The 17,744-nt window shown below is 38.4% G+C and overlaps 1 protein-coding gene across 3 annotated transcripts in view; it reads right to left on the minus strand.

Moving 5' to 3' along the window:
* The window catches only part of PHF14 (PHD finger protein 14), a 285,184-nt gene that overhangs the window by 227,844 nt on the left and 39,596 nt on the right, over nucleotides 1–17,744 (minus strand). For all 3 annotated transcript variants that reach the window (XM_048838246.2, XM_048838250.2, XM_048838249.2), the window contains exon 5: nucleotides 5,602–5,761. In XM_048838246.2, coding sequence (XP_048694203.1) covers nucleotides 5,602–5,761 — 160 coding nt within the window. The remainder of the gene's footprint in view (nucleotides 1–5,601; nucleotides 5,762–17,744) is intronic.

The raw sequence follows: 17,744 nt of genomic DNA on the forward strand, positions 1-17,744 counted from the left end.
TCTGAATTCTATAGGTTTTCCTTTTTTGCACCATACCACTGGTTTAAGGTGCGTTAGACTGAGAACATTTTTATAGGGGGAAGTGGAGAAATAGTTACACATCTTCAAAATTATCTACTATTTTTTAAAAAGCCAACGTTTTAGTTTAAGATTTTTGATAGTAAGTTTTAATACAACTTCCAAATGCACCCTGCAGAGTTCAATATAAAGATACACATCCTCAACAAGCAGCTGCTTCTCAATTTAATTTGCAGTTTTTTCATGCTCCACTGGTGTATTAAATGCTGCTGCACTCTGTAGGAGTTTATCTATGATAAACTCAACAGCTGGCTGCTTGCTTCATACTGACCTTCTCAAAATGTTTTAGCACATGTCACGCAAGTATTACAGTATTACAGATTTAAACTGCCATTTCAGTGTGATTGGCACACAAGTATCTCATTTCCACAACCACCTATATGCGAACTCCAACCTGAATCTTTATTAAAAAACATACAGAAGTCAGTCAAGTTCACAGCTGAGGCAGTTTCAGCTGCATTTAATACCAGTTCTAAATATTTTCCTGTTCATTTGTTTAGCTGCACATGTTTTAGAACCTTGTAATTAAGACAAATTGGGTAATCAAAGAAGAATAATCTTCCTTGTTACTTTACCATCCATTTTGCTTGGAGCAATGATGACAGATGTTGATTAGGGAAGAAGAAGAAAAAATCAACCCAAAACAAGGACAGGACAAATATCCTATTCTAGGATAATACTTTTTGGAGAAAAAAAGATTTTAAAAATCCATCATTCATGTTCATGAAACTGGGAAGCTAAGGCAAAAAAAAAGATTCTTTAGAGAAAGTAGGCATTTCATTAAAGTAACTATTCACCTTTCACTTAGCAGAAAGAGAGAAATTATTCTGATGTGATTTGAAGAGAAATTGAACAGGTTTGGTTTCACCTACCCGTAATTTCACATCACAGCACTGATGCATGTCTAACATAGCTGGACATCCTCTAAAATGGTGGAAGTTGGTGGAAGAAGGAGGATTTTGTTATTTAATATTTATACTATGGTAGCGCCTAAAGCACTAGGTTGGGTTCCATTGTCCTAGACACTATAGAAACATAATAGTGGACAGTCCGTGCCCAAAAGAGCTTACAATCTAGAAAATTAAGATCGAGTCACGATACCATTCTTACTGAAGACTGAAACTTTAAGACAAAGATCTAGAGTAAGGGGATGAGGGGCTTTTCGCACTGAATCTAATGGTTCTCTTGCACATCATCTGTGTTCTTCAGGAAGGAAAAAAAATTGACCAGCCTACAGGTTGAGAATCAATTTTTTAAACTCCATATGCGTCACAATGTCTCCATGTCCCTTCAGGCTTTCCCCCATTTGTTACTTGGACTAGGAATGCTACAGAGGTTACTATGCTTGCTTATTTCATTCTCTGGACCTATGCTCCATGGGTCCAAGATTGCCATAGCAGACATTTTCTGAAATCAAACAAAAGAAGTGAGCTGGGAGGGTCCCTTAAGTCAGCAGTCACTAATGGAGAAAAGAATCTTATCCAATTACGTTGCCATGCTGTGCACAGAACCAGTAAAATGAAGAAAAGTTCCCACATTAATCAAGTCCACTCTAGTATACAAAGTATTTAAGCACTGTTTGTGATTCAATGTTTTTATGAAGTATGTGAACATGTAATTAAAAACTGTCCATGCACATGTACAAGGGGGATGAATTAAGGTTGCCCACACAACTTTAATGCTGGCATTACCTCGTTTTTGAGAGCTTATCTTTGCAACCTTAATGTTCTTTTCAGCATAGGTTACACGTGCGCAATTTATTCTACTAATACTACTACTACTTTTTAAAATTCTATAACTGCTAATTGTGAGGAACTGAATTAGTCCAAATTGTGCAATGGTTTTAAAATGTGTTTGTTATCAAGACACACTTCGATTAAGGTCTCTGGAGGAGTTTGAGGCCCCAGTCTTGCTAACAACTTAAGCATGTACCCTAACTTTATGCATGTGAGTAAACCCATTGACGACAAGGCCTAAATCATTGGTCTATTTTTAAAAATGCCATGGTGGGCAACATTAAAGACTATGATTTCCAGTATCAAGCTGCTTCTCTTTGTAGGTAACATTCTACCTTCCTCCCCAAGACAAAACTCATATTGTGCAGAATCCTCCATGATATCAAAGGTAAAGGGGAGATATGACCCTAAGAATGTTAAAACACTAGCACAATTTTACCTGCAAGAATTAAACCCATTAATGTTATTCTCAATAACAGTACATTTACAGGAGGTGGAAAACTCTTTTTGTTACATACTGCTGTTTCTAAGGGCCTCATCCTGAACGTGTTCACCTCCCAATGACTGCAGGGTCAGAGATCACTACTGTAGTAGCATAAGTAGAAAACTGAGAAACAAGTTGGGCAGGAAAGCTAAAAGTAAGACGAAACAAAGCCCCTGGCCGGGAGAGAGAGTAGAACATTAAGCAGACAGCAGGGAGAAAACATAGCTATGTTCTTAGAACACATTACATACAAAACATGTATACAATGTTTTATAGCACTTGAACTGGAGAATGAGAGCATACCTGTGACAGATAGGGAGAGTATCGAACTGTGTAATTAAAGCTTTTTTCAGATGAAGGGTCTTCCTTTGAGTCATAACACATAAGCAAATGATTATCAACAAAGGTAAAATGAAACTTATTGTATTTAACTTTGCAGTTTTTACTACTTCCTTATATTTTGTGCAAATATAACTGGATCACTTTTGCAATACCAAAATGTTTGGCTCTCAAAGGAATTGCTGGAGAAAGTTATTAAAACCAGCCTGAACTTAAGCAGATACCTGAAAGTGGAGAAACCAGGCACTTTGATATACTTTGCCCATGCCATTACTTAGTAATAAAGACCCTATTTTGTTGTACAATACATAATTGATTATACTAGCTTTAAAATATACAAAATGAACATTCTCTTTGTGAATGCACACTGAAATTGTGAAAGATTTCACAGCCATATATGCTGCAAGAACTTGAAGGTTAGTGTGCTTATAGCACTTGAAATAGTAATACATATGTGACATTGTACCCCATAATGCTTTATGGGAATATGACATAACTGAAATATGTTTTATGCTACATGTGCCATGTAACATATCTCTGTAAAGATTATAGTCTACTGAGTTCCTTACCAGCCAAGCCACATTTCTGGGAAAGCTCAGATGTGGATTGGCATCTCCAAGTTTATTGTTGGCTTAAGGGCTTCTTGGCTGGGCACTTACTGAGAATAGTCTTTTCGCAGGAAGCTGACCAACTGCTTCACTAAAACCTACTTAGAATCAGACAAGTATACCACCAATATTCGTAACTTCAAATACAAAAATGATATATGCATACAAATAGGAAGAATAGATTCAGTAGACCATAACCTTTACAGAGATATGTTACATGGCACATGTAGCATAAAACATATTCCAGTTATGTCATATTCCCATAAAGCATTATGGGGTACAACGTCACAAGATATTTACCTGGTTCTTTGACTCACTCATCATAATCACTAACAAGGTTCCTCAGGACTGTTACACCTATGCAAGTCCAAAAGACACAGTGGCTCAGCCTGAGTTAAAACACTATCTTTTGACATTAATGTCCTTGCCAACTATTTCTACTGTCTTCGTCTGCTAAGATTAATCACTGAAGTATTGATAGCAGGCCCATCATCTGAAAACCCTCCAATTCTTTGAATATCAGACAAGTTTCAGATGTGTGGAAGCATATGTGCATATGGTGTGGCAACAGCAGTGACCTTGATGTGACCTTGGTCAAAGATATCCTGCTGGTCAGAGGTCAGGCAACACTGCTAATTCTGCCAGGATTTTTTAAAGGATGTATTACCATCAACATCCAGTGTTCTTGACTTATTTTTTGGATCTGGTAGTGAAAGAAGAAATCACATTAGAGTGGTTCTGTTCTTTCTTGTCATCGATCCCAGAGAGTACTGACGAGAGAGTGCTATGCCTGTCTGAGTGCTCTCAGCTGGACGACCCCACATGAGCTTAATATTGTTACCCCACTTGATCAACATAGAAAGCTATTAGGGGAAACGGAGAGGTAATAAGAGGCACAGAGACCTTGACTGAGACATTTACTTGCTATCCCATTATCTGGCAGAGATCATCACCAGCATGAAAGCTAACAGGCTTAAACAGAGTCTAGACAAGACTGAGACAATGCTCACTGACAGGAAGCAGCACACAGAGGAAAATGATGAAGTCTATGAGCAATCCCATAAATTACTGCATTTGCTTGCCATTTGTCAAAGTGGTCTGCAATCTCATATCTCAGTTGTCAGAAATGTCTTTTTCCATCTTGGGGTAGCCAAAAGTCTGTTTTTTTATTGCTGGTGCAGACTTCACTATGTTCCTACATGCCTTTGATACTCTAGAATAGTGCTTCAATGCACCCTATCCATGTCCAACCACAGGTGGAACACAAACTCCAGCGAGTGAAGAATGGAGCTTTCTGCCATCTGATAAAGGCGACTAGCAGGGGCACATATATTATAAGGGTGCTCCACACTACACAATGGGTATTAGAAAATTTCTGGGTAAAATGCAAGGTGTTGGTTAACATCTACAAAACCCTAACTGGCCAAGGCCTAACTACGTCAAGACCTCTCTAAGTAATCACACAAGCTGTGTTTGCCCAAAACACTTCAGATAAATTATGACAGGGGTGAGGTTCAAAGAAGCCAGCTTGTTGGCAGCATAGGCCCACACCTTCAGAATTCATTGCCACCAGAAGTTAGACTAAACCCAAGTCTGACTATATTCATGAAACTATGGTATACATGCCTTTGTTTAAGGGTTTTCCATAATTGCTGGTTCTCTTCTCTTGTCATTTAATCTACTGATGAGGTCTTACTCACATCTCTTTTAAGTCCTGAAGTGGGGTGGGGGTGGTTCCACTCGGTATTTAGCTTCCTACCCATGGGTAATGTTTTTGCCTTAATCTAAGCTCTGTTCCAGATATTTTGGTGGTGAATGCAGTATAAATGCTTGAAATACATAAAATAAGTAAATAACTTTCTACACCTCTCATTTCCTTGACCCTTTAAAATATTTTTTTCCTAAACTGAGCAAGCACATTCATGGCCATGAAGGGAAGATTTCTCAATATTGATTAATGTATGTAACAATGTATGCTGACTGCATATATCAGTGAACATCAAGATTCATTGCCTCCTGAACTATATATTGACCTCTGCTTCACCTCAGTCTATTTTTAGTTTACAGGGCAATAAATTTTGATGTTCAAATCAACTAGTCAATATCTGTTTCCTATTACATAGGGCATAAAGAATATTAAAAGTCTTCAGAAATTAAATACTGGACTAGAAAATACAAGCATTTTTCTAAATCAAAATGGGAAAAAAAGATCAGCTCCAATGCAATTTTGTTTATGCTATTGTCCCCTAATGAAACTCACAGGAATAGGTCCAGGATCATGTAATAACATATTTAACTTTTACTTTTAAGACTATGTGGTAATATCAAGTTTGAATAATCACTTCTGCAACCTGACCTGCCAGCATCTGTCTCTTTGAAGATTCCATCTTGATTGGGACATAGTTCACAGCTAGGAGATACCCCACATTTGCATGCATCACAAAACCAAGGTTCAGTGGAGTTTTCTGAAGCTGAGCTCATAATAGAATCACTCTCTCCGTCAACACCATAGCAACCTACAAACAGAGAAAATAAAGAGCAATTGAATACAAAAGGAGGTACGATTATTTCAAAACAGACTTCAAGGGACAGATTTTCAACTCAGTCCTAAACAGGGTTTATGCAGGCACAAATAACCGCAGGCACAACTTTGCACCCACACGAAAGCGAGTATCTGAAAAATCTAGTCCTTGAAGGTGACCTGCAGAGGATATTTTTTAAATTGGGCTTTTGATTTTTACTTCTCCAATATATAAAGAAGACCTGAAAAGTGTTTGTTTATATGTAAAAACATATTTTATCTGTATGATTTGTATGGTTTTTACCACAAAAATACCAAGACTGTCCAGTCTGGTCTGCCCTAATTTGGTAAGAAGATTTTAAGGGTAAACTTTAACATCGTAACTGCAGGGATAGGAGTGTTGAATCTTTAATAAAGGCTTCCATTATTCAAAATGCTAGTCAGTAAAAATTAAATTGGCATGAGAAGGGATTTCAAACAGCAATTAAAAATCCTCTCACTTTTTTAACTCATTATGTCATGATTACATTAGTTCTCCAGTCAGTTTACAGTCTCCCTGACAGGAACTGACCTATTAATGTAAAAATAAAACAATTAAAAACTTTTCAGACCTTCTTTTTTGTACACCATAAATAAAAAAGAGCACAAGCTTATTTTTTCCCCTTTCCAGGTCACCTTTAAAATGAAAATGTAGAACATGAATAAATGCATCAAAGCAAAAACAAAATTCTAAATAAGTAAATGTAAGTTTATAAAGATGTCAAAATATTTACAAACAGTACTTATACAGACATTTCAAATTGGAGTTCAAGAGTATTTTTACTAGCATTATTGGGAGTTCCCCTTCCCATTAGCATCCAGGATACAAAAGAAGGCATGTTCTGTTGTCCAAAGAACATTCCAAAGGCCGGGGGCGAGGGGAAGAGATTGGAACAAACAAGTAAAATGGCCAAGTGGTGACTGCCCACACCTTAAAACAAGTTTTTTTTTTAATCTGAAGTATTCTACACACAAGCACCCCACACCACTGCAAAACAGTCAGCTGTTAGTTGTAATGGGAGAGGTGGGAGACTTGAAAATGAAAGGAAAATAGCCTTATGAACCAACTCAGGAAAAGTGTTCAAGTATAGAGAGCAGTATGGAAGGAGTAGTGGACAAATGACATGTCAAGGTGGGCATAAGTGGCAGAGGAAGGAGAGAAAGAGTGGGGGAGAAGGTGGGGTAACATGAAAAGAAATATGAATGGATAAGTTATGAGAGCCAGTGGTTTTCTCGGACTTTTCTAATATAATTTTCCACGAGACACTACAAAACTGAAAATTGGATGCAGAATTTGTTACTGCACACTAAAAATAGTAAACATCCTATTTGATAAATACACTGAGATCAGATACACAGAACACTGGCTTTTAATTTACCGCTCCAATTTAAAATTTTAAAATAGATTATGCTCTTTATTAACACTTTATCAAAAATAGCCAGCAAAATTTGAGAGCTGCAAAATAGTATATTTTATCCATCAAACAGAAGTTTAAACAACACTGCAGCCATATAAATGGTCACCGATAACAGCAATGTGCTGTATAAATAAATCAAGGTTTTAAAAACAAACCTACAGTGCAACGGATCTGGCAATTTTCTGCAATATATTTGAGAAATCTTATTGTACTAAGTTTATGTATCATTGTGGGCCAGTGATTATATGTAACTCCCTGGGGGAGAGTGAATACTGCCCTCCAGGAATTAAGAACAGTGGGGGATTATTAGGCAAATTCACTCAGGATGTAAACACCACCAGTGAAGTACCAGCACTTGGAGAGGTTTGCACATACTGGTGGCAAACTGGATTCACCAGAGACCAACATACAAAAAAAGGACCTATGGATAAATAGCCTGAATTTAAACTGACTCAGGGCCTTCTTTCCAATCCAGCAAACTGACAAAACCTTCTGTCCAAGGGGGAGTCCCAATCCTTACGGAAGGGTCTGAAGGACTGACTCCTGCCAAAGCTCCTTCTAGCGTCGGGGGGAGGGGAGTGACTTCTGTTAAGTTTTTTTTTAAGCATATGTGTAGGTTTATTGTTTATATGTTTTCTCTATAATTGCTTTTACCTTAAGAATAAACGTGCTTGCTTAGAAAGACCTGTGTGGTAATTTATAGTGATTGTCAATTATGCAGTTTACAGAATCTGAAGAGAAAGCAAACCACAGGTCCTGGCCATTTAGGCTATCTGGCTTGCTGAGAACAACAGTGTAGGCAAGGAACTTTGTAGCCTGCAAAAAACCCTAGTCAGTAGGGAAAGAAATATAGGTCTCCGCCCAAGAAAGATGACAGCAAGGGAGCTGGAGGCCTAAAAGTAGGAGCCCTTGCTGCACTATGTGGGGAATACAGAGCTGAACTTTGAGATGTAATATATAGCATAATAGCACAGAATATTTAAAAGTTGTCTACATGTACTTCAAACAAATCTAATTTGCCTACAGTTACTTTTTGGGGATGTTTTTGGAATGCTACACAATATTCTTTGTCCCCCAAATCTCATATATGTCATGTGAAGTTAGGCTCACAGATAGGATTTGCAGGGCTCAGGAAATGTAACAGAAGCACCCCCACAGCCACATGAGACCTATAAGGGCTACAAGATAGATTTTTCAGTGTAGGCTTCCTTGTCTATGCCCATTTCTCTATTCTTGCCTAAAACAGAAGGGTTAAGGGACCATCTCCTTCCATTCTGCCATCCCAAAAACAGCACAAATTAAAAAGCTACAGATCAACAGTGGGAAAAATCAAAGCATAAAACATACAAATATATTCAAATCCACCCTCTTCATACAGTTTTAAACTCCTCATAGCTCCTGATTCCCCTTCTACTCCCATCTACTTAACCTCTTCCAACCCATCTCTTCTCTTTCATAAATAAAGCTTTCTCCATCTTCTACTGACCAGATCACATAACCATGTCTACCATTCTCCCTAATCATTATGTGAGCCCATGTTGCCCTTCCCTTCTCCTGAACCACACTTCTCTCCCTCATCAAGACAATAAGTCAACTGTACAGAAGAAATCTGCTCAAGTATTTTACACCATTTGGAATCAAAATTATAAAAAAGATAGGGAGGGGTCACCTCTCACCTAGTTCTTAATGAAAAAATAAGTAAAATGCTTATGACAATTATACCAAAGTTCTCCTTAAAATATATATATATTTTAAATCCAGTTTAACAAAAGCTAGTCATAGCTGGATTTTAGTTGGTCTCAAAACATATCACAGTATTCTCATATTTGTGAGTGTCTCATGCCAGAACAATTAAAGCCTCAGTTACAAAGCTGCTCTAACCATCACGATGCGTTCTATGGCCAAAAATTAAAGATAATTTCCACAAACTTTTCTTTGTTAGCCTGAGGGCACTCCCTTAAATGCTGTTGATTCAGTTACATTACAGAAACTGGGGAATTTGATTAGCTCTTCTAACATTTTAGGTTAAAAGAGAAGGTTAGAACTGCATTAGTAGTGAGTCACTATTTCCTTTCTGAACACTATTTTTCTCAATTATGAAGCTGCTTAAGATACTCCGACTTTTAAGCAGTGGAATTTTGAGGACCTTCTGTCTTTATTGGAATCTGTCAAGTTAGAGAACATTAACTTGCATTTAATTTTTTTCTTTTAAATCTGACTTGTATTTATCTACTTTCTCAAGCATAAATCACGGTTCATATTAACAAGTGTACTTTATACAATCAAATTAGAAACATGCCCAACAAACTGATGTAGTGTTTACATTAGTATAGTTTTACCATGTTATATTACATCTCACCTTACATATAGTAGTTCTTAGAATTGTATTAAAGCAAACTAATGTTCAGAGATAAGTGAGTTAAAGTTTTAGTTAAAACAGATGTTTCATTAACAGTGCAGAGGTCAATGTGGTGTGACGTATCTCAGATACTGTACAGACGGACACACTAGGAATACCTAAATAAACAAAACACAGCTGAACAGATCTGTTAGTCTTCTCTGCATCAATCTTTACTTGTCCTCAAACATCCCTCATCATTGACTCCGCAAAGGCACCTAAATTGGAGTCCTTTTGCTTGAATTACTGAAAATTACTTACATCAGAAATTAAAGAATCATGAAATAGGTTTCAAGATTTAGTTACACTAAAGAACTAACTACCCTTGTTTTAAATTTTCCTGCATAAATTATTTTTGTCTCCTTTATTTTCAGTTTTTGTCACACATTAGGGCCTGGGCAAGTTGAGATGGTATGCTTGTTATTACACTGACCTATAACTTGGTAGAAAATTTCAGTGAAATAGAAATTTAGGTACAAGCAACTTCCACCAAGCACTTAGGAACATTTGTTTGCAATAAGAGGCCTTGTTTGAAACTGTTAACAGCTGCATTTCCATGTCTTCCTGAACTTTTTCAACAGGATCAAGGAGATTTTCTTGTATTTGTTTCTCATGAAACTTGTTTAATTTACTTCTAGGCAAAACATAACTGAGAATGTTTTCCAGAGATTACTGTCTCTGCTTATACAACCTAGCCATTTATGTAGGGCTGAGAGCAATGGAACAGCTTATGAGAGTGCCTGAATTGGTTGCAAGAATAAACTCTTATCTACAAAAACATATGAAATCCCAGAATATTTGAAGACAATTTGGTCGGGGGAAAAGGGGAAGAGGAGGGAGTTTACAGCTGTAAAACAAAGAAAGGTACCACGAATCCTGCCAATGACTTTACATCAACATAACAAATAAAATCATATCTACAGAAACAGAAAACTAAAATACACATTTCCATTCTCCTTTCTGGTTTTACCAATAAAAAGTAAACATTTTCCTTGTTAATCTAGCTAACATTTCAGAAAAAGCTATGTTTTTACACTGATATATTCAGCACCAAATTTACATTTTAAAAAGGAACACCATCAACTTAAAAATTATCTATTAGTGTTATAGGATTTCAGCTGAAGGTTAGTGGAAAAAATATTGTTTTCATTTTGTTAATCTGACATCAGTTGGTGTTTCCCATGCACTGTCAGTACTTAGAAACAAAAGCATTTAACAAAAAAACAGAAAAATGTGATTGTAAAACCACAAAAATTGATAGGGAGAGTCAGAAGGCAATGTAGTACCCAAAACTATTTTTGAGCTTTGTTTATAGAAGGCAATGTAGTACCCAAAACTATTTTTGAGCTTTGTTTATAAAAAAGATCAAATTTCGAGTTGCGGGTAACAACCAAGTATCAGTACTGTAAATTGAAGATTTGAATGGCACATATCACATGTTCCCTAACTTGTGAGCCAAGCTACTAAACACAAGAAAAAGGGGGAGTATTTCTATGATGGATCCTTTTTTCCCTGAATCAATTCTGCTGGCAGACTAAGAATGTCAGAGGTACCTTTGAAATTAGGCAAGTGGACATAACAAGTGACAAGTCCACAAACACAAATGAGTATAATTTATTCCACCGTTGCAGAAATAAAAGGTGGTCATAATAAAATTATACAAAAAATATTTTGGAAAGAATTATGGGATCCCTCTAGGATGAATGGTGACATTTACTGCTTATAGAACATAATCTGATTTACTTAAATTCGTTTTATTACATATCTACAAGTTTAATATAATTTTAACTAATATTCTAATTTAATAATCTAACTCTAATAAGAGTTATAATAAGTATAACTGAAACATAAGTCATATTTTGATTAATAAATTGATTTCTCGTAAAGTAAACATATAAACTTCACTTTTTTTCACATCATCATAAAAACATGAATTTGTGTTTTACCACACCAGAGTCCAGTTTCCTAATTCTGATTCTTCAGACGAAGATGAAAAATCCCATTAACTTTACTGGCCAATTATGAAATTCTATACATAGACACAAAAATCATCTTTCATTTCTGAACTAGCCAGCACATGCCCCAAAGCATGGTATTTATCCTCTCAAAGACTATACATTAGAAATAGTATTGGTCATAAAAATTATCCAACCAATAAGACCAGCTATAATATAATAAATAAGATAAAAATGATATTCATATGTGAAATCTATGGACTAAACACCAAGCAAAAACATTTAACAAATCAAAATATGTTACTATGGTAACTTCACGTAACAAAAATCTTGTACAAACTGGTAAAATCAGATCCTCCAAAAATAGGAATTAATGCAGTTCATCTGTATAGCAGGTTGTCTGGAGACCACTGTGCTAATTTTGAGTAAAAGACATGAATTACCCTAAGTCTTTACCAATGTTACAGTTAATTAGTGGGTTCAAATACAAATTGCACCCTTCCTTTTTCAGCTTATATTTATTAATAAAAATAATCCCTAAAACACTCACTAATGCAAAGTTATAATATTATTCTATCAATCACAGCTTATGGTCTTGAAGACACCAATTATTTAGCAACTTAGATTATGTATTTGCTTCTTGCAGTGAATTTTGGCCCAAATTCTATGTTCTGTTTTCAGATGAAAAAGTAAAGTAGTAGGCCCAAAAGTGGTCTTGAGCACCCACAATTCTTGTATAGGTCAATGGGAGTTGTTGACATGATAAGCACCTCTCAAATTAAGTCCTATGGCCCCAAACCTACAAACACTTAAATATGTAAGTAACTTTAATTACGTGAATAGCCCCATTCAATTCAACAGGAATATATAGAAGAGGAAAAGTTACTCATATGCTTGTTTGTCAGCTTGGGGACTAAACAGGCTAGTGTAGTTCTACCACGGGATGTCCCAAATGAAGCTACTGCAGGCCTGAACAGTAAATCATGTCATACTTATCTCCTGCTTTAAAAGAGCAGGGTGGTAGCAAAGTTGATTAAGATTTTTTTTTTTAAATGTTGAACTCAAACAAACAATTTCAGTTTATACAGCAAAGAAAAAGTGCAACCAATAATGCATGTGTTCATATACTTCCAATCTAAAAATTATGCAGGTCTGTATGTAAACTCAATCAGTGTTGCAAGGTTTGTTAACTTCAGCTCTAAAAGTCAAAAATTTATTTAGCTCTACTTTAAAAAAATATATTTTAAATTAGCAAAAAGCAGTTCAGGAAATTGCTACTTAATTTTTGTGCAAGAACAAAAGCGTTATTGCCATTAGCAATTAAATTTCGTCCCGGCAAGAAATATTCAAGGCAATACGGTATTTCTATATGATGTCTCAATCTCTGAAAATTCACCTATTGCTCAGCAGGAAACTATATTTTGCATTACAATAATGCAATAAACAGCAGAGGACTTATTAAAAATTAAATTCAGCTACTTTTCAAGATGGATCAGTTAATATTTTTGTTTGCAGAGCAGTTAAGCTATTGAATTCTGCAATTATATGGCAATGTGATTTGTTGGTTTGGTTCATTATCCATTGACTACCATAAAATAGTAACAATGCTCAAACTCCTCTAGTGACAGAATTAGAATTTTCCATAGTAAACTAAAACTAACTTCAGGAAATTATGCAACAACATCATAGACATTTTAAAAAATATTAGTCTTCCATTCCCATACAACACTCATCAGTAAGATTAAAAAATATAAGAAATCTCTGCAACTGAACTAAACTGCAAAACAAAAGGACAAGTATACTAGGAGGTGTGTTAATGTATCAGCTATGATACCTAAAAACCATTTATTACAGATATTGTACATCAAATTCTACTACAATTTTCTTTATAGTGTGATACCAGCTTTAAATAAAAATTAGAAAAAAAAAAACAAATAGAACGCTTTAAAAAAAAAAGTTCTAATATATTAATCCAGTAAATGGCATTGGAGGTTACGTATGGGCAATAATTTTAATATACAGAATGAGCAGACTGTGATTTCCTTAAATTTTATTACTCAAAATTACTCAACGGTATTCAGGGTGGCATATTTTATTTTACCATATGGATGGATGACAATCAGTTTCTTTCAAGCATTTAATGCTTTTTCAGCAATGCCATCTAGTTATCAGATTTGCTTTACTAACAAATTTGCCTATCATATCTGCTAATAAATCAACATTTTAACCTCCTCAATATCATCTTGTTTTGACTGAGAGATGTTACCTAATTAAACCTATTAATGAAGTCATGTGCCTGGCGTACTTATGCTAACTCTTTCTAGAATTACAAATGCATTTCTAATAATTATTTTCTTCATTGTGTGCTGGCCAAACTTCATTTATGTATCAATGCAAATTTAACTCCTTCTGTCAAGTAATTAGATCACACATTGGTTAATGTTTCCTTAGCCAGACATATTTTCTTAAAATAAGCTGAACTCCGTGACAGCCTTAGTAATTTTAAAATAAATATATTAGCCACAAGGAGGCGTACAACCATTTTGTTAACTACAGCTTGCAAAAGCTCTGCAGCATATTGATATAATCGGTAAGAGGGCAGCTGTTACTGGGAGAGCATGCACTAGGTTATCATTAATCACTGCTGCTAAATACACTGAAAGACTCTTGTCCACAACAGAGGAAAATGAAGGGAAGTCAACCCACAAAAATGCAATTCAGCCAGAGACTTGTGTGTACACTTAGGCAAATAAAGTTACACAGCAAGGATGGAACTATACCAGTGGTTCTCAACCTGGGGCGCACGCACCTCCTGGGGGTGCGAGATGCCCTTTCTGGGGGTGCGAGACATGCCAGATTTTTTTAGAAGGTAAATAATCAAAAACACAAATTAAGCACAGGCACGTAATTACAACTACTTTGTTTCATCAAACCTATGTATTTATTAACATTATACATTTTTTAACAATTTCTGTAATATACAAACAAAAAATATATCTAGGTTTAAAGAACTGACCTACTTCAATGATTTTTGATAAGGGGTGCGAGAACATATTTTGACTTTTGATAAGGGGTGCAAGAACATATTTTGAGAACGAAAGGGGTGCAGGCTGCAGTAAAGGTTAATAACCACTGAACTATACTATACAGAATATCTGTTCTGCAGATATTATTATGACTCTATATCTAGGACACAGTTTACTATGAAGACACAGAAATGCCATCCATCCGCATCAATGGGTGGGGGATCTTGATGGAACCAGTGCTGAAAGGGGGCTAGTCCCAGTAACAAGGGAGGGAGACGCTCACCAAGGGACAATAGGTAGCACCTCCCTCAGGAGTCTCTTGCACCCATTGTCCAGCTATAGGGTTGCCAAGTCTCCAGGAATTAAAGATTAATATGACGAAATGTCCAGGAATACATCCAACCAAAATTGGCAGCCCACCGTGCGAAGGGGTGCTGACTGACCAGCATTCCGAGCTCCCAGGATTTAGCCCAGTTCAAGGGCCACGGGGACCATCTTTCAGATCTCTTCCAGCAGAGAAAGGGTTAACCCACTAGGTTCCACCAGCAACAGCAGTCCTCAAGATTCCTTACCAGCCTTCCTCTGATTCTGGGGTCCCTTTCCCCATGAGCAGTGGGTCTGCCCCAATGGGAGTCAGTCAGTCCTGTGTCCCACTGCAGGCAGTTATACCTCTGCCCCGACCCCAGCATGAGGGCTCTGCCTGTTATCAGGGCAGAAGCCTCCTTAGGGAGGAAATCCATGCTCCCCCTCTCCTCCCTGCTCTAAGGGTGTTGGCTGAGAGTCACATGGGGAAGCTGGGATCTGAAGCGGTGTAGCCCTGCAACTGGGGCCTCTCCTCCACTCCACCACCCACTTGTGAGGGGGAGGAGTCCAATGGCCACATGGCAATGCTACAGTGGTTGGGAGTGACCCTCTTGGAGCCATGTTTGTTGCCACATCTCTCCATCCTGCTCCAAGGGGAGAGAGGGCACGGGATGACGTGGTACTTCTTTGGTGGCTGGGAATGGCCCTTGTTCTGTGTTCCTGGGCTGCCCAGCTCTAGGGAAACCATTCTTCCTGCTCTACCTGCAGGGGCAGGGGAGATTGGCTGAGGGTCACATGGCACCTCTACAGTAGCTGGGAAGGGCCTGGTGGCCCTGGGTGGCCCTGCCAGGGCAAGGTCTTTTGGATCAGCCATACCCCTCCCACTAATCTCCAAGGAGAGGGAAGGGGATCACATGGTGCCATTACAGCAGCTGGGGGGAGGTTGGGCAAGTGTCCCCAAGCAGCCCTGTCAGAGCTGGGTCTGTTGCCTTTCCCCCAGCTCTACAATCCCCCATGAGGAGAGGCCACTGGAGTACTGTGGCTGCTGTGGGAGCACACTGCTCCTTCTCTCTGGCTGTATCCCCTCCCACCCCATTTCCAGCTCTGATGGGGGGAAGAGGAGGGCTCACGGGATCTTGGCCACAGGTAGGTCCAGCAGGCGCCTGCTCCAGGAGCCGCTCTGAGGGAGCCAGGCCAAGCACCCAGTCCCTTCTGCCCCATTCCTTCCCAGCAAGAGTCAGGGCATAGGCAGAAGCGGTGCCCTCCTTCAGGTAAGGACCCAGCCCCGCCCTAACAGAGACTCTGAGAGTTGTGGCTTCAGAAGTGGGTAAGTGTTATTTGAGCAGCTTTGCTGGGGAATAGTGGGCTTGGAAGCACAGTCTCCAGATGGAGAATGTGCTCAGTCTTCACAGGAAAGAAGCTCAAGTGAGGATCAATACCCTGCAAGAACTGCAGAAGGAAAGTCAAAAGAGGACAGCAGCTGAGCAAGAGCCGGGACCTCAGCAGGGACGGTTCACTGTGTGGATGGTGCTGAGTCACAGGATTGCACTCCTCTTGGATGGGGTCCTGAACCCTCATACAGGAGGTCCACATAATAGATTCAGGCTCCGAGTTCGGGGAAAGTAAAGGTCCAAGCCTTATTGAGGTGGATGAAGATGATGAGAAGTAGGTGAGCAGCCCTGAGCCTCACTCCCATAACCTGCCAAGAATCCAACAGGCATCCTCAGGATGCAACGGTGGATTCTCCAGTAGCCTGCATGTACTAATAGAGGGGATCGCAAACCTCGGTGTTCAGAGGCAAGGGTGGTGGCTCAGGGTGCTCCTCCCTGGACACCCCACCCCCAAGGAATATGATGGGGTGACCCAAAAGATCACCGGCATTGGTGGCCCAGAGGTTGGCAAAACTGCCTGATAAGAATAATTCCCTCTCAGAGGAGTGGTGACACTCAATTCATGTCCCACAAAGGAAAATGGAGAAATTAGAGAGTCCCTCCCCCAACTTCACCAGGTGGTATCATTCCTAAGAAAATAGGCAGGAGACATAGCAGCTAACGACACCACTAGAGCTTATGTGGGATCCAACCGCCCACTTGGGAATCATTGCTGTAAAGGGGTTAAGGAAAAGGTTGGAAAGGGGAATGTGTGGATTTATTGACCTTGCTGTTCAGGGAAGAGCAGAAAGAGGAGGGGGTAAATAGCATAAAAAAATTATGAGGACAAACCCCACAGCCCTAAGGTGACAAACTCTTGAACTGGTCTGCATCCTTTCACATTTCTGTGAGTATAATTTGTGAGAGGAGCCCCTAGAGGCTTATTTCATTCTTCCAGTACAAGGACTTAGTAGGAGGGCTTATAAATTCATAGATATTAAGGTCAGAAGGGACCATTATAATCATCTAGTCTGACCTCCTGCACAATGCAGGCCACAGAATCTCACCCACCCACTCCTGCGAAAAACCTCTCACCTACGTCTGAACTATTGAATCATGATTTAAAGACTTCAAGAAGCAGAGAATCCTCCAGCAAGTGACCCATTCCCCATGCTACAGAGGAAGGCGAAAATTAATTGCCAAAATCATCTCCTCCATAAACTTATCGAGTTTAATCTGAAAGCCAGATAGGTCTTTTGCTCCCACTGCTTCCCTTGGAAGGCAAAACTTCACTCCTCTGATGGTTAGAAACCTTCGTCTAATTTCAAGTCTAAACTTCCCGATAACCAGTTTATATCCATTTGTTCTTGTGTCACATTGGTACTGAGCTTAAATAATTCCTCTCCCTCTGTGGTATTTATTCCTCTGATATATTTATAGAGAGCAATCATATCTCCCCTCAACCTTCT

Source organism: Caretta caretta, chromosome 2 (assembly GCF_965140235.1).
Source record: "Caretta caretta isolate rCarCar2 chromosome 2, rCarCar1.hap1, whole genome shotgun sequence".
NCBI lineage: Eukaryota > Metazoa > Chordata > Testudines > Cheloniidae > Caretta > Caretta caretta.